The 18,142-nt window shown below is 49.9% G+C and overlaps 1 protein-coding gene across 1 annotated transcript in view; it reads right to left on the bottom strand.

The window, feature by feature from the left end:
* COL22A1 (collagen type XXII alpha 1 chain) overlaps window positions 1-18,142 on the bottom strand; it is a 227,617-nt gene that overhangs the window by 120,407 nt on the left and 89,068 nt on the right. Inside the window, exons 18-21 of the mRNA XM_045895568.1 lie at window positions 15,079-15,123; window positions 14,773-14,802; window positions 14,451-14,504; window positions 10,125-10,178 (exon numbers count right to left, since the gene is read on the bottom strand). Of these exons, the coding sequence (XP_045751524.1) occupies window positions 10,125-10,178; window positions 14,451-14,504; window positions 14,773-14,802; window positions 15,079-15,123 (183 nt within the window). The remainder of the gene's footprint in view (window positions 1-10,124; window positions 10,179-14,450; window positions 14,505-14,772; window positions 14,803-15,078; window positions 15,124-18,142) is intronic.

Here is an 18,142-nt window from a genome sequence, read left to right as displayed (position 1 = left end):
TGTATTTGGTCATTCCCTGCCTGCCCGTCCTGGCTGCGAGCCTTCTGGAAACAAGGCCTGGCTCTGTTTTTGTTCAAAGCTCTCCCCGTGGGCCCAGAACAGTGCCCGTCACATGGTGGAAACTCAATAAACATTTGTGGGCTGGATAAATAAATTGTTGCTTTGGGACTGAGTCTAGACTCAGATGGCAGGGGAAGCAGCCACAGGGGTAGGGAGGGGCCGCACGAGAACAGGTAGGTACAACCTGGTGATCTGTGGGCTTGCAGAGAGAGCAGGCCGACCTGATTCAGAAGCCCTGATCAGTAGGCCCTGAGCCACGGAACACAGCAGCCCGGAGGTGCAGTGAGGCCTAGGTCAGAATGTGTTTCCTGACACTTGTCGGGTAGAATTCAAACTGTGGTCCCAGACCCCTTCAGAAATGAGCCAGGCCTGGAGGCATTTGTGTCTGCCTCCATCCGATCCTGCTCTGATGAAGGCAAACATCGGGGAGCTGATCGCAAGAGAGCTAAGAGCTGCTAGCTCCCCTTCCTCAGGGGATGGAAACCAGACATCTTCAATTTGGTATCTAGACAGGCACCCCCTCCACTTGCTGCCACGTTATTCCACGGAGAGTCACGAGTTATTTACAAGATGAATAAACCATTTTCCCTCAAGGTCGGTGGAATGGCCTGGTGAGGAGCCATCAGAATTCAGAACCTGGGCCAGCAAAGTAACTCTGTTGAGTGGAAGAAACGGAGAAATGGATCATTGACGGGTTAGTACGAAAAGATCAGAGGGAAGCAGGAAGGATGTGAAGGTCCGGGGTGTGGTTGAGCAGGATTACTAACTAATGGGACGATTTGATTGGGGTGCATGCCGGTGTCCCTCCTCAGATGACTCACCATCTTCAGAGGGGGTGCAAGCTCTCAGCAGCTCCCCGCTTCCCTCAAGTTTGGGGACCTTGTGTAACGACACTGCTAACACTCAGAGGGATGAGCCCCTGAGATGCTCATGAGATCTGTAGGAGGCGTGGAGGCAGGAGTTGCTCCTATACCAGGGAAGTAAAACGATGTGATCTGGAAAAGGAGAATTATGTGCAGAGAGCAGGGGTCCAGGGAGGGAGAGAAAGACAGAAGCAAGAGCACCTAGAGAAGCAAGCATCTCGGCATTAGGGTTTCAGCAAGAAGGAAAAAGCAAGAAGGTGGGAAGAGGCCAGAGGAAAAGAAGAAATTTGTGATCATAGCTGTGGTCACAATGTGGCATCATCTTTCACGGGTCACCCATGAAAGGGCATCACCCACAGAAATATTAGGGTAATGTCTCTGGCCAGCTCCAGCACTCATATTCACATCTTCTCCACCCATAGCATCCGGAGCTGCCCCCAGTGCCCTTCAAAGCCTGCCTTCCTTCCTTCCTTCCTTCCATCCTCCCTCCCTCCCTCCTTCCATCCTCCCTCCCTCCCTCCTTCCCTTCCTTCCGTCTGTCTATCTGTCCATCTGTCCGCCCATCCTACCTGCCTGCCTGCAACCACAGTAGTCAACCCTGCTCACATGCCCAGTACCTTCCCTCCAGACTTTTCTGGGCCAACCTGTGCCTTCTACAAATTTCATTACTTGTCTATACATTTACCCTATCCTGGCAGGCGATCTTCCTAAAGGGAGAAAGTTCTGTCCGAGTTACCTTCTGCCTCTAAAACAGTCAGAGGTTCCTCCTTATCTGAAAGATGTAACATTTGAGCTGTTTTATTTGGAAATCGATGACCCTGTGACTCTAACATGCCTTTTGATCTAGTGTCCAGCATCCATGGTCCCATCCCTAAGCAACAGCTCAAGTGAGCTGCTCAGCTTGGTCCCAAACAACCCCTTAGGACTTCTGGCCTCGGAGAATCGGCTCATGATGCCACCTCTGTCTGTAACACCCACACTCCATTTCAACCTGTCAAAATTCTACCCCAGGCCAGTGCCACCTCTTCCATGAAGCCCCAGCAATACCGAGAAATGTGACAAAAACATATTGGATATACAGAGTCCCTGGTGCTGCCTGAGAGCTAATGAGTTGGAATTGGCAGGATGGGACGCAAAGCTCTAAGTCAGCAGTTATGAGGACTTGGCCACTCACTGCAAGCAGAGGAGCTCTCCTGTGTTCCTTCCTGACCCCATTCCTCTACAATATTGTAAGAAAAGGAGTTCAGAATCTAAGGTAGATGGGGGAGGGCAAGTCACTTAACTTGCTGAGTCTCAGGTTCCTCATATGGAAAATTATAATTATTGTAATTATTTGAAAAGATAGCAGTGGAAGAAATCATTCAATATTTGAGGAAGTGCTTTATAAGGAATAATAAAGCATTACACAAACATGACAGATCACCACAGGAATGAGGAGGAATAGGATAGTGGCTGATGAAGAAGAAATGGTAATAGCAGGATTCCAGCTCCTCTGAGTCTCTGAAGTGGGTAAGAGACCATGTGTCCAACAGATCTGGTTTCAAAACTGCTACCTCCCAGCAATGCCATAGAAATTAAATGAGAAAATGCCCACAAGTACTTAGCACAGGGTCTAACATTAGGAAATGTGTAGTAGTGATGGTGCTGGTGGTGGTGATAGTGACAGTTACGATGATGGTGACGGTGGTGGTGGTGATGGTGGTGGTGGTGATGATGGTGATGATGGTGGTGATGGCCATGGTGGTGGTGGTGGTGATGGTGGTGGTGATGGTGATGATGGTGGTGATGATGGTGATGATGGAGATAATGGTGATGATGGTGGGGATGGTGGTGGAGGTGATGGTGATGGTGGTGGAGGTGGTGGTGGTGGTGGTGATGATGGTGATGGTGGGGATGGTGGTGGTGATGGTGGGGATGGTGGTGGAGGTGGTGGGGATGGTGGTGGAGGTGGTGGTGATGGTGGTGGAGGTGGTGGTGGAGGCAGTGGTGGTGGTGGTGGTGATGGTGGTGGAGGTGATGATAATGGTCGTGATGATGGTGATGATGGTGGTGATGATGGTGATGACGGTGATGATGGTGGTGATGGTCATGGTGATGGTGATGATAGTAATGATGGTGATGATGGTGATGGTGGTGATGATGATGGTGGTGGTGATGGTGGTGGTGATGGTGATGATGGTGGTGGTGGTGGTGGTGGTGGTTGTGGTGATGATGATGGGCAGGCGTGAAGGTGGGAGGTCTAGCAGTGGTGCACACAGCAGCAGCAGCAACTACGTAACCTCTGCCTTTTGGACCTATGATCGGCTGTGGGGATTTGAGAAGTGCTGGCCAGAGCAAATTTTGCAGCAATAAAGAACTGTTTTACTAACAATAAGCCTATGTCTTGTCATTTTTCTTTTCTTCTCCTTTAAATTGCTACCCAACACAATATCTGGGTAAGTGTTTGTAATTTATCATGAGGGCAGATTTTTCAAGCCATTCTGACTGAATGCCAGGATGCTGAGCAGGAATGATATCTCCAAGGCTGCCTATCTGCCCACAAAGAAGAGGAAGCCCATAAATCCAGAAGAGCAGTGACCCCTCCCCAGCCAGGACGAGTTAGCACAGCCGTGTGCGGGCCCGTTACCAGCTGAACTCATTGCTAGCGCGATGGATTCTAATATGTGCCGTATGGTCTTTTGCTCAGTTCCTGTTCTCCATGCCTCCAAATGTCAAAGATGATTATTTTCTACTGGTTAGAGCTGAAACCAGGTGCTCAGGGAAAACCTTGGGTGTCCTGACATAAACCCTGGCTCTGTGCCTCGAGATGAATCAAACAGTAGCCTGTGATCAAAAAATGCTGTTACCATCTGGTAGAGAAGGGAAAAGCAAGAAAAAAGCCTTTAAAAATTGAAAAGTAAAACAAAGTCGACCCAAGTTGCCAATGACAGAAGACCACCCACGTTCCTCTGCTTGAATTACGAGAAGCAGGAGCGGATGGATCTGATCACGGTCAGCGCTAGGAGACCCTCGGCTCCAAGGGTAGTGGCCAGAGATTAAAGCGGTGTGTAACAACGCATCCTCCTAAGTAGGCACCGGCAGGGAATAAGGGGTCCTAGATCTCTCCAAGATGCCCACCGCAAGGACTGCTAATGTCCAGATGAGAACCGTGGTGTGCACATGGACGCACACACCCACACACTGCCTCCTGAAGCCAAAACAGTGAAGGTCTGGAGCAAGGCAGACCTGAAGGACCTGAGTTCCAATCCCTGCACCACTATTTATACTCCGTGTGACACGGAGCAATTGGATTTACACCCCTAAGTCTTGGCTTCCTCATTTGCAGACTGGGAGTAAAAATGCCCTACCTCACAGGATCCTTGCAGGAATTAGTGAGAAACAGGAGTGAAAACAGTTACCTCCCTGTGTGCCTGCAGTGCATCAGTCCATCACTCAACCACTGCTTTTTCTTTGCTACCTTGTATCAGTTCTACACCTGTTAGACTCTGTCTTAAAAATATGTTCTGAAAGCAACAGACTCAATCAGGCACATCAGGAGACATCTGGGGATCACTCCATCATTAGAAAGAAGGGAGGCATCGTATTTGGTAGGTTACTTCTTCGGTTCTCACCTATTGACAAGAGAAGAGAATCTAGAAGGTACTGAAAACACAGTCAAAGGAACCAAAGGGATTGTCAGCAGCTGGTGGGAAAGGCAGGGACAAAGGCCTGAGGGATCTGGAACAGGTCATCTGATATTTCTGGACATGAAATGTCTCACTATCCATCTCAGGGATCCTTTACCAATATGATTTTATAATTTAGACATTCCAAATTCTGCATTAAATTTAAATGCCTGACGACATGGAATTCTCTTAAGCAAAAAATCTCTCCCTCATTTGTCCAGAAAAGAGAAAAGAAAACATGTAGGCTATTTCAGATAGGACTCAGCAACACAAACATGCTGCAGGTGAAGCAACTGGAAAGGTACAAACGGGACCAATTTCTCTTCTTTGTAACAGAACATGCCCTGTGGAAGGTCAGGCCCCGGGGGACCAGATGCCCCGTTCCGGGTCCCAGTGTCCTCCCAGCACCCACTGAGTCAGCTGCCCAGAGAGCAGTAAGCGAGTACGACCCACTCACCCGTGCTCCCCGACTGTATGAGATGCTCACTGTGACATCACACACGTATGCTTAGCTTACACGCCTGGACATGTTGTTCGTGTACTCTTCATGTGTGCATAAAAATATATACATTTTATAAGTGTGACATGCTCTTCTAGATGCTACAGACACAAAAATAAAGAAGGTTCTCACAGGCTTACATTCTAATGAAAACAAAAATAAACAAATGCCAAAATAAGAAAAAAATGTAAGTTCTCTACAAAAATTAAAACAAGCCTGGAGTGAGTGTGGCAAGCTGCAAGGGTGAATGATTAGGGCATGGACGATTTTGGTTTTTTTAAATCAACCCTTTGAATGCTTTTCAGTGTCCAAATACGTCAGTGGCCTGGAACCAGGCAGGTTCTACTTCCAGAACATTCTGGGTTCAGATGCAATTGTAGGACTGCCCGTTTCAGCTAAGTAGCAGGGCTTATCAACCTCTCCCAGATGCCTGGCTCAGACATGCAGGAGGAAAGCAGAGCCTCAGAAAGAGCAACAGGGTGGCATCTGTACCTCCTGTGGAAGGCAGGGAGCCCAGCCGGGAGTTGATGGCCGAACACCCCACCCTGGGTGCCTTGTGTGCCAGAGCCCTGCGGGATGGGGATGGCATGGGGAGTGCCCGGCTCTCTTCCTCCCACTTCACCATGTCATTGTGGAAAAATACCAGCTTTGTCCAAAATGAATGTGTTTACCCCTTTCTGGGGATTACACTGTCTGCCTGTCGCTAATCTCAAAAATAAAGGGCCGGATCGCCTTCCCTAGCTCGGCTATTAGTCTCAGTGTCTCAGTTCCTGGGTCCTGTGGCTTGTCATTGTCTTGTGTCTTCCCTCTTCCAGCCTGAGTGTGTGCCATGACACGAGGGAGTGATGTTTCAGTTGAGGTTGATGAGGAGGAAATGACAGGTCCCCGCGAGGGAAGGAGAGAGAGCTAATTTTCTGAGTAAGTCATTCTGTCTCGGCTTTTCCTGACTCAGCCAGAGGCTGACTGAAAAGGAAGCTGCTGCTGAACCCACACCAATATCAAGATCAGTCTCTGCAGTGCGTCTGCCCACAGGTGCAGCCACGGGACTAGCAACATCCACGGGATACAACACAGCCCAAGTCAGAAACTCACAGAGGACGACTGGAAGGCCAGGGGTCCCCAGACACACACACATGCATGGTCACCAGCCTCCATTCCCTAGAGGGAGCAGGACAAGGGAGGAGCCCTCCTCCGTGCTCCCAGCGCCCTCTCTGTTAATACATCGCCCAGCCCGTGGCCGTCGGCTCAGCCTCCTGTGTCAGACCCCGTGTGTCCCCACCGCCTGGCACACCATCGGGCTGGGATGGGGGCTCCTGCAGCCCCTGTCCCTGGTCTGGGCCACCACCCTCCCTTTCTGCTCTCTGCAGCCTTCTCCTAACTGATCTTCCTTTCCTGCAGTCCGTTCTCAGAACAGAGGCCAGACGGATGTGTTACCATGAGCCGGCCCCTCTGCGTCTGTCCCCCAAATCCTGCAGTGACCAAATGGCAGCCAGAAACCCAGGAGACCGTCAGGGAAATTTTGACCACAAAACGCATACATGATAAAACTTTTTCATCAGTTTTGGTTGGGATGATGGTATTATGGTTTCATTTCTTTTACATTTCCTTATCTTCGAGACAGAATGATGTAATGATGTTTGGGGTCTCTTTAAAAGGACCAGGGCTGGCTGGAGGTGGGCTTGGACATAAATTAAGCAAGTTGGCCAATGACGTGGTAAGTGCTGAGATAGATGTGGGGCATATGAGGGTCCATTTTACTATTCTTTCTACTTCTGTATATTTTTTCTCATAGTAACAGTTCTGAAAACATCCAGTAGCCCCACATTTTCCTCACAGTAAAAGCCCAAATCCTCACAATGGCCCCCAGCAAGCGACATGACCTGGCACCCAGTTCCTCTGACTGACCGCCTCCCACTGGCCCCTGGCTGGCTCCAGCTGCAGGTCTCTGCTCAAACACCTGCCTGTGTGGCCTCAGCCTGGGGTCTTAGCTGCCCCCTCCACCTGGCACGCGCCCCCTCGGCTACTGGCCTGGCCAGCTCACCACCTCCTGAGAGCCTGCCCAAACTGACCTTCTCATGGGCCCTTCCTGCACTAGGTAAGTGCTAAGGTGATGTGTCTCTTCCCTTGCCTGCCTGGAGGTAAACATCAGGGGGCAGGGATCTCCGCACTGAGGGATCTCACTCGCCTACAGCACTGCCCAGCACCCAGCAGATGCCCTGGAAAGACCTGCTGAATGGATGACCTTGTGGAGGGGAGGAAAGGGGAGAAGGGAGGGGGCAGGGACGGAGCGGGGCTGGTGGAAGGAAAAGGAAGAGGGATTGGTGCCGGATCCCTAGGGTGACGGATGCCCACAGAGCTCCAACTAGAGAAGCCGCATCCTCGGCCCTGTCCCTTATACCAATGCATCCCCAGAGCTGGAGAACAGGGAGCGCGGATAAAAGCTGAAAGTAGGAGCAAGTGTCCAGAGGCAGGATGTCCTCTCCAGGGGGCACTTCCTGAGTCCGCATCACCCTCTCCGGTGTGCCCATCAATTCCTGCTGAAATGCCCTGACTCCTGCAAGGCCAGCTCAGACATCCCCTTCCTTGCCCCCAGCGCCCACTCTGTCCCAGCACCCCCACCCCCGCCCAGACCCCTCCCTGCTCAACACTGCAGTGTCCCCACTGAAGCATTTGGGTTATCCCTCCCTATTTCTCTAGTCCCTCCAGTTATGAGCTCCTGGCGGTTGAGACAGTAATCTCTTCAGACATTCCCAAAGCTTTTAACTGAGTGCTCCTGTATCCTAAGAGCACGACACCAGGTTTGTGGACAGACATGTGGGAGGACTGAAGAAGTCAGGCTTTAGAGGGACACAGTCCTGGGTGTGCATCCCCAAGAGGCGGCAGGTGGTGGTGTTTTCTCAGAGGCTGCCCTTCCTCTCTGCAAAGGGGGATGACAAACACTTCCCTTGGACTGCTGAGGTCTGGCACGCGGAGCTCAGCACCTCAGTACGTACCACTCTCCTCCCCCCTGGTTCCTTCTCTGGGTCCCCTTGTTTTTGCCCTCAAATCTCCATTCCTGGGGCACACATCCAACTCCCAGGGCCCCTGGCTGGTGTGGAGCTTGGAACACGGTGGCTGGTATTACTCTGAGGGGTAGAAGGTGTTTCTGGAGATGACAAAAGCCATCCTGGGGAGAACACGGACACTCCCTGGGATGCCAAGAAGTCACGGCCAAGGAAGCATGAGCCTCGGTAAGCAAGCTCCAAGCAAGAGGTGTCCTCACCCCCTTTTTAATAAGAGTCAATCAGGTAAAAATGTACTTAAAAAAAAAACCACTCTTTGCAGTCATCTTTGTATCAAGAGTTCCACTCAGCATCTAATTCTACGTTAGGAAAAGTAATGTTGCAGCAGCTCAACGCAAGATGAATTCAGGTTCACCTAAACATCAATTACATAATGTACAAAGATTGCTGTTTTCTCTTCAAAGACTGTGCGGGAGCATGCTGGGAGAGTGGGATTCATGACCACTGCCCGGTCTTGCTGCTCACCAAGGGTGCAGCCGCATCCTGAGCATGTTTTCTCCCCAAAACCAGGCCGGTGGGGATGCCTTCCCATTGTAACAGAGTAAACACACTCAGAGAGGCTAGGTGACTTGAAGGGTCACACAGCTGCTCAGAAGTGGGGCCAAGTTTCAAACCCAGGCGTTCTGCTGCAAAGCCCAAGATCCTTGCATTATACAGAGGAGAAGGCAACCTGGCTTTGACCGGGAAACTGAGGCCAGGGCTGGTGATGCTGAGTGGGATGTGGCACATCCACGTCCTTCTAATGGGATAAGTGACTTCCCACCTTCCCACCTAACCCCTCCATCACGACACCTTTCCACATCTCAGCTAGCCTTCCAAATAAGTTCTTCTTAGAATCTTTAGGGTTTAAGACAGTTATAGAGTGCAGAACTGTCTGAAAACCAAGGAAGGAAGTTCACTGGGGGGGCTAGGCCAGGTGGGAGTCTGTTGAGTCATAAAGCAGGTCCCCAGTTTCAGAATTGAGGATGTAAAGTGTGATCAGAGGGTGGGTTCAACCCCCTGACACAGAGTGAAGCCAGGACACATATGTAATACTGTCCATGTCGCTGAGCTAGAGACTTTCCGGTCTAGAGAGGCCACAGATGGGGCTGGACAACCTCTGCCAGATGCAAGACCCCCATTTCCACCCATCTGTCACGGTCACCCGGCCTCTGATGAACACCTCTGGGGGCTGCCCACCCCATCTTGGGCAGTGGTACCCCCTTGGACAGTCTATGGGAACCAGTAAGAGATGCGTAGACTTGAGTCCCTACTCTGTGCCGGGCACCATGCTAGGAACTGGGGGGACACAGAGTTGGGGGTCAGTCTCAGTCACTGCGGGGACCCTGAAGAGGGCACCTAACCCAGGGGTACTCCTCCATCCCCCTGTCTTAAACTACAGGACACTATGTCAGGAGCTGTGCTTACTGGTGAATAAAACACATAAGGTATGTACAATCTGGATTAAAAAAAGGTGCTTAATTAAATTAAATTAGATAAGTTAAATTAAATGGAATACCATGAGATATTATGATATTCAATAATGATACGGATGTTTAAAGTAGCTAAGAGCCTACTGGCAGCTCTCTATCCTTTTCCTTGTCCCTATTTTTAATTCTTTCCTGGAGACTTGGCTCAATTATCACCTCTGTCAAGAAGTCCTGGCTGCCTTGCAGGCCAGGTCAGCTGCCCCTTCTGTTTTCTCAGCACTGGGCTTCCTTCTGCTGGGGCTCTGAGCACACAGGGCTGTGGGGTTCCATATACATCACTCTCCGCAGCCAACAGTCTCATCTCCATGTCCCGAAGACCCAGCTCCAGGTTGAACTCAGAGTAGACCCCCCACCATGTTTGATGAACTAAATCTAACCCTTCAATCAGCTTCCAATATTCATCTCAAGCTCATGAGGCTGGCACCACATCCTCTGTCTGAGCTGCTGAAATGGGGGGCCCCAGTGTGGGTGAGCTGGGGATCGGAAGAGAAAGACATGTTACTCACCCGGAGACCTTGCAAACCAGGAGGTCCGTCCTTGCCTCCAGGACCCATCAGACCCTTTAGGAGGAGCAGAAAGGAAAAAAAAAAAAAAAAAAGAGAAACAATGGTCAACACAGTTCAGCACTACAGGTCATACTTTGCCTTCTCATGCTCATTAGATAAGAAAATACCATCCCGTTTCAATGGGGAGACTGGGAGATCAGGAGGAGAAAAAGCCCTGTCCCTTCAAATCTGTAACATTTTAAAACATGGCACCTATTTGGCCTGATTTTAGCAACCAAGAGGTAGGCAACATCATTCACACTTTAAAGATGAACACATTAGGGGTCAAATGCCTTGCATTAGTGCCTCGCAAAAGCATGCACAGAAGTCTCTGGAACCCAAGTGTCTTCAGCTGTAAGCCCAGTGCCACTGTTCCTGTATGTTGCTGGCTCAGCAAGAACTAGCTTGGGCTATGTGACTCAGCTAACAGTGATATGCAACATAGGGCCGTCTGGACAAAGAAACAAAATTGTCTAAGACAGATCAGTTTCAATTAAGCAAGGAACACTGGTGTAGGAAGGGGTCCTACTGACCTGATAATTCAAGACATACTCCCCAAGACCTCCCCTCCCACACACACATATCTGCTATATGACCTCAGACAAGTTCCTTGGCATCTGTGAACCTCAGTTGGCTCATCTGTGAGGTCAGGACGATATACCTACTTTCCGAGTGGCCGTGGGGACCACACGGAGAACGGATACAAGAGCCCAGACAGAGCACGCCCCCACCCAGACCTCCTGACCATACTCTGATTTGCACCCACGTGATGGGAGCTCGAGGAGGAAGGCGAGCAATGGGAGTGGGTGAATGAGGCCCTCGGCTCTGTGATGCGATCATCAACTTCCCAGGTGAATTCTGGCCAGAAGCTCCCCCTCTGCACTTCCATTTCTTCAATAAATATCATCATACAAGGAGCTACTATTGCTGAGTGTTGCATGACTATGAAGTAACTGGACTATATTTAGATCCAAATTCTTCTCTCTTAAGAACACCGTGGAAACACACACATGAACAGAAAACTCACAGGAACTACAGGCCTAAATCTCCTTTCCTCACAAGGATTATCCCGATGAGCTCAGGGCACATGGGGAGGGAAGACCCTACGTAAGTGAGTGAAAGTTCCTTGAGCATCAGGAGACACCTCACATTTGATCTGTGCAGCTTGCCCTTCTTTATTAGGGTCCACCAGACGTTGATGAGACAGCCAGAGCCTGTCTCATCTCAGGGGAAAGATGAAAGCTGCAAGCCTCCTGGACCCCTCTGGCATTTGGATGCAGAATGCTGCATGCAGTTTTCCATTTGGAGAAGGGGAAACATTTTCCTCTCTCTGGGACTGCTGAACACAAACTCCAAAATTTTCCATTCTCCCCAGAAGTCACTGATTTGATTGATTCAATCCAATGAATATTTAGGGAGCAACGGCTCTGCGGAAGGCCCTGGGCCAGGTGCTGCTGGGGATTCAAAACAGAGAGACACGGCAACTAATATGGGTACGGGGCTTAATAGGGATGCACCAAGCCCTGCTTTTTGCACGTTAGCTCATGCGGCCCGTGCAGCACAGTCATGCGCACGATGATGATGACGACAATGATGGTGAGGGCGATTTCTGGGACTAAAGCACAAGAGGATCAGAGAGAATGAGTAACGTCAGCAAAGACACAAAGCTACTTGGTGGGAGAACTGGGACATGAGACCGGACGTTGGGGCTCAACTGCAAGCTCCGTCCTTCCACGGCCATGCTGCTCTTTGGGAGCTCACACTGCGGTCGGCCCCCCCTTCCATGCCCCTCTTGAACAGCTGTGGTGGGGCCACTGCTCCATAAGCATGCACTAACCCCCACCATGAGATAAACTGCCGATTTAGAGAAGGGAGACACGTTGGTCCCGGCCTTCAGAATCTTCCAGTCCTGGTCTCTCCTGATGGGGCCCCCTTTCCACAAGTCTTGGGGCAGGCTCTTGTGTTTCTGAGCTCCCTGCAAGGGAATTCCATCACCCACACCAGGTACTGAGCATCGAGCATGGAGAAGAGCTTCAGAACATCGGCCGGCTCCAGGGCTGAGGCACTCTGGTGTTTGAATGTGCTGAAGGTTCCAGACCTTGTCCTTGCCTCACAGGATGCACCGCAGGAAGGAGACACGCAGGGAATCTCATTAATCATCTAGAGCCTGCAAGTGCTTACTCATGGTTATTTTTTCCTATCTCCTTCATTCAACTGGGAGATCAGCCCACGTGTTTTCATCCCTCTACCTCCAGCATTAATATTTGGCCACAAAAGTTTAAGGTTTCTTCCTTCTGTCCCACCCACCCCCCCATATTCATCATAAGAAAATCTGCATAAAGGGGAGGATCCAGAGTGAGAGGTCAAGAAGGCTGCCTCAGGGTCAAGCGGGGCTGGGCACTGTTAGCTTCTTATTCCTTAGTGGGGGCCCGTGGAGGAAATAATTCTCCTTTACACATTTCAGGGGAAGTATTGCTGCATTGTGCACTCACGGGCTTGACAGTCAGACCCATCTGGGTTCAAAGGTCAATTTCACTTCTTAGTAGCTGTGTGACTTTGTACAATCCACTCAATATCTTTGCACCAAGGTCCTCATTGGCAAAACAAAAAGAACGCCTTCACCCTTGCAGATTTAATATGCATATGTTTGCACATAATAACACCCACCCTATAGTATAAGGGTGGTTCAGTTGGTTGAGCGTCCGACTCTTGGTTTTGGCTCAGGTCATGATTTCTGGGTCATGAGATCAAGCCCTATGTCGGCTTCTGCACTCAGTGGGGAGTCTGCTTGAGAGTCTCTCCCTCCTTCTGGCCCTTCCCCTCTGCATACGCATGCTCTCTCTCTCTGAAGTAAATAAATAGATCTTCATATATATGTATGCGTGTGTATGTGTGTGTGTATATATATATATATATACACACACACATACTAGTGTACAGACTTTCAGCACTTGCCAGTTTTCGATCTGCAATATATATGCACGTATGCATTGAGATCCAAGCACGAGAGCATACTGAGCTACCTGCCATTTCTTTCTTTTTTTTTTTTTTTAAAGATTTTATGTATTTGCGAGAGAGAGAATGAGAGATAGAGAACATGAGATGGGGGAGGGTCAGAGACAGAAGCAGACTCCCTGCTGAGCAGGGAGCCCAATGCGGGACTCGATCCCGGGACTCCAGGATCACGACCTGAGCCAAAGGCAGTCGCTCAACCAACTGAGCCACCCAGGTGCCCCAGCTACCTGCCATTTCTACTGTAAATCTCCCAATGGTTATCATAATGGTGAGGAGCTCTGGAAATCAAAGCTTGGGAGATTAAACAAGACATGCAAAGTTACAGAGACAAAAGGCAGCTCTTCTGACCTGAACTTTTTGGTATGAAATTGCTTTAATTATACTGGGCTTAAACGTCCGCTAGATTTCTTCCGGTTTTACCCCCCAAAAAACCATACACACTTATCCTAATGAGGGATGGGCCCTGACGGCTTCATATAAATTTGATCTATGGACATTTCAAAGTAAGACTTGTCTTATTTCCTTAGATAAATACAGTCACTTGAAAGGGGGATCATGTTTCTAGGAGGAGCATGGTGAGATCACTGACCTGTGGAATTTACTCTATGCTCATTAATTATCCTTAGTATCTGAACTCCTATCACAGAATGATCAGAGTCCTTTGAAAGGCCTCTTCCCAAATGGTTATTTACATATCCCTAAATTTGTTACAGTGGAGAACCCAAAGGCTGAAGCTTCCCCAGCCACTGCGAAACCAGTTTGAATCAGAGACATGGGGGAAGCAACATGCACTGGAAAAGACTCGCCTACCACTGCGACATCCAGTGCCCTGACTCCGTTTTATCTACAAGGAAACTAGGGGGGTGCCAGGATGGCTCAGTCGGTAGAGCCTGTGACTCTTAATCTCGGGGTTGTGAGTTTAAGCCCCACATTGGGACTGGAGCCTACTTAAAAAAAAAAAAGAAAGAAAGAAAATGGAACCTAAAACACCAGACTGCCTACCAGAAACCCCACTCACAGCCTGTTTAGGACCAGGGGCTGTGAAGGTGGGCTTTCTGGGTTTCAAGTCCAGCTCCACGCTTGGGAACTGCCTAATGGCAACTTCACTTGACAGGGCTCAGCTTGCTCCCGTGAGTGATAGCAACATCAGCATCTTGCACCCCAGGGGACGGGACCAGCTCCTGCAATACCACAGAGCTCAGCAGGGGAAAATCACTGTTTTCCAGACCTTGAGGTGTTCAGAGCAGACCCCAGCCTGGGGGGGTGACTTACCGGAGCTCCTGGTGGCCCAGGTAGGCCCTGGTGACCCCGTGGTCCTGGAGCTCCCTGGTAACAGAAGCCAAACCTGCATTAGACACAGCTCCCCTTTCCCCATGATTCATGACTCTTTGCTGACTCAGAGTCTACATCCGGAGTTCCCAAAAGGGACCCAGAGATACAGAGTGGGGATTTGCATTCCTGGTGGAAAATCAACTTGACCCATCTCTGGAAGGCTCCATCTGAGCTCCACAAGCAGCTTCAACCCCATGGCCTGGCCTTTCTGTCCCTGCTCCCACCTGAAGCCCCACTTGGGGAGGAGCTGTATTCCTCTTACCTGCTCGCCTTTCAGGCCCTCTCTCTGCACCTGTGGGACAAACCACGTGTCAGCAAAAGTGGTGGTGTTTTCTCAACAGTCATTCCCCACAGCTCCATCAAGGGTATTCACACAGCACGCTGTAATGCAGCAATTCCTGACTTTTCTCTGATTTTATCCCACTTTTAGTGTTGAAAGCCTTATATCCACCTCATATGGTCGGAGGAGTACCTCCCCATTTTTAGAGGCAAGGAATCTTCCAAATACGCAATCCCATCAGTGTAAGGTCTATGTTTCCGCCCCCCCCGGGAATGCGTGCGCACTTACCACGGAGCCCGGTACACCAGGAGGTCCTGCAGGCCCCACGTCACCCTGTGCAGAAATGACAAACATTTCGATGGCGTACCTTCTGCCACCTTCCTCTGCTGGTCCCCACTCCTCTGAGGCCCCTGACTATCCACACAAGCCCATTGGACCACTTCCTCCTCTGCGCTCCGCCTCATGCGGCTGCCATGCTGGATCTCCCTCCCGCCTCCTGATTTTCTCAGACTTTCTGTGTCTAATTCTTATGTCTGTGTCAAGATCACAGGGACCTTATTTTCTCTTTGGTGCTGGATCAGGGCCTAGATCTGGCTGGTGCTCTCAGAGCCAGTTCCTGCTCAAGAGCAGCTCTTGGTCCACTACTCCGTGAGCACCTGCTTGCACCAGGCCCCGCACTGGACCTGGCCAGAGCGATCATTACACCTTATGGAGCATCCTTTGCGCCAAGTCCCTGGTTCAGCACGTGGTCAGCATTCAATGTTTATCAAATAAGTCACACACAAATCACTCCCATCCATCTTCACTAAGTTAAGATGTACAAAAGACTTGCTTTGTGTCCAGGTCACCCAGCCCATGACGTCTATGGGTGCATCAGATTTCCAGGGTGTGAGCTACATCTTGGTTCTACATGGGGCACATTCGTCCACTGTGCAATAGAAAACTCTTCATTGTTCTTATTCTCGCACCCCATAGCTAAACCAGGGCCCCACTTGCAGCCAATGTCCCTACACGTGGCTTGGGGACAACACTTGTCATTTTCCCTCGAGGCTAGCTCAGGGAGCATGGGGAAGCATGAAAGGACTAGCGCTGAATAAGCTGGCAAAGAATGACAGAGTCACTGGAGAAATACGAAAGCATCTCTTAAATCCCAGGGCAGCGGAGTCAGAATGAGTGGCTGCAGACATGCATGTTGTCCTGCGCTACATTCGAGGTCCTATTATATGGACAGGCCAGGCTTTTCCTGATACTGAACCACCCCACGGTCCCCACTGGCTGCCCAAGACTTGGAAAAACATCTGTTTACCTAGCACCAGGAGTTTTTCTAAGATCCCGATTAAATGTTCTTTTAACAGACTTTATTTTAGAGTGGTTTTGGCTGCACAACAAAATGGAGGGGAAGGGAGAGTTAATGAGTGTCACCCTTCCTCGATCTCCCTTCCTCTTTGTCTCTCACATACAGTAACACGTCCTGTCTCAGAAACACCTTTCCATTCTAGTTTTTTCTCTCCATGGCACCACACACACACATGCACACACACACGTGCTCACACACAGCATTTTGTACCATTGTGTATCCTCTCCAGATATACACATGACCGTCTATCTCCAAGCCCTCAGACCCCGGCTGGCTCATCTCTCCATTTCTCCATAAACATCTCTCAGCTCCCCCGCCCAAGCAGGATTACATTTTCCCTATGCTCCCACAAACCTTATTAATATTTTGGTAATATGATTGCTAGAAGTCGTTCTGAGCTCTACTGTAATTTTTGTGTGGCTATCTTATTTTATATTATATAAACGGGTATGAAGGAGAGATAATTAGTTGTACGTGGGTGCACCATGAATCTTTTGGGATTCATGACTGCCTCCCTTTTTCTTTATTTCTACTATGTCTCACTACCACATTTACTTTTGCTGTGTTTATTGTTGTACTCATCATCACTTTTATACCACAAAGGTGAATTTTCAATGACAGTTATGAAATTAACCAATACGGGCTTTCTCATTTGCTCAGGTCATTTACAGAATAGGAGAGCCGAAGTCCTGACACACGAAATCACTCTTAAGGAAGGCTAAGATCCTGTAGTTCATCCAGAATAACTGTGTGCAGGTAACTAATAGATACTGGAGCCTTTCCATCCGTTTGGCCTTGTTCGAAGGACTTAGAGTCAAGCTTGTCCCCTCTGATACTCTTTCTCATCTTAGAGACAAGGAGACTAAAGCATGGGGATGAGTAGTAACTCGTTCAAGGACAAAATGATGTAAGTGACGCATTTTTGCAACGGTCCTCTTAGCTGTTGTGGTAGTCAGCCCCCCAGATGGCCCCCAGCGGCCCCCGCCTCCTTGTGGGGACCTCCCACCGGGTACTGGTGCTAGGCTATGCGACCAACAGCACACAGCAGGAGGGATGCTGCGTGGCCTCCAAGATGAGGTTATGAACATGACGGTCGCTTCCATATGGGGCCCCCTCCCCTCCCAACCTCAGGTCACTCACCACTCACTCCAGGGGAGGCAACGTCCCCTTTTCTGTGCAGCCCTACGGAGAGGCCATGTAATATGAGGAATCAAAGCCTCTGGCCAGCAGCCATCGAGGAGCCTAGGCCTGAGAATCACGTGTGTGAGCCTGGAAGCGGATTCTTCAGCTCATCACAGCCTGGCTGGCAGCCCGTCCACAGTCTCGCACAGAATACCCTGGACCAGGACAACCCAACAGTGTGTATACCGCGTACCTAGATCCTAGCCTTCAGAGACTGCACGAGACCACGTGATCGTTGCTTTACACTTTTAAGTTTCAGGAAGATTGTCATGAGCCAACAGATAACCAACACCAAGCATGGAGTCTTGGCTTGGCATGAACACTGCCTCCCTGACACGGAGATCTATGGTGAACTGCTGTGTGGGCAGGCGGATCTGCAGGTCTTGCTGCGAGGCCACTCTGGGGTCTCAAACAAGACACCCTACTTTTCTGGGCCTCCATTCTCTCATCTGTAGAGTGAGGGGGTAGAAAAGACCAGCTCTGTGGTTCTGACGACTTCCTCAGATTGTAAAACATCTGAGATTTGTCTCCATGATGTTCACTTAGAATGTGCTGAGATGCATTGGATCACCTGAGCATCCCTGGTTTCCTGGTTCTTCCAATGAATGACCCAAATACTACCATGACCCCATGACCTTGTCCTAGCACTTCTGCATCGTTTGTCATAATAAGCACTAACTCAGCTATTGCCCAAACTGTGGGGTCCAAAAACATCTACAAATGAGGTGGAAGGTTGGGATTCCCCCCTGCCTCTCTCTCTCTCTCTCTCTCTCTCTCACACACACACACAAACACACACACACACGGGCAACA

This window comes from Mirounga angustirostris, unplaced genomic scaffold (genome assembly GCF_029215605.1).
Source record: "Mirounga angustirostris isolate CCGP_5_RB_7025 unplaced genomic scaffold, mMirAng1.0.hap1 SCAF_4, whole genome shotgun sequence".
NCBI classification, from domain to species: domain Eukaryota; kingdom Metazoa; phylum Chordata; class Mammalia; order Carnivora; family Phocidae; genus Mirounga; species Mirounga angustirostris.
This window is presented reverse-complemented; position numbering and strand designations above follow the sequence as displayed.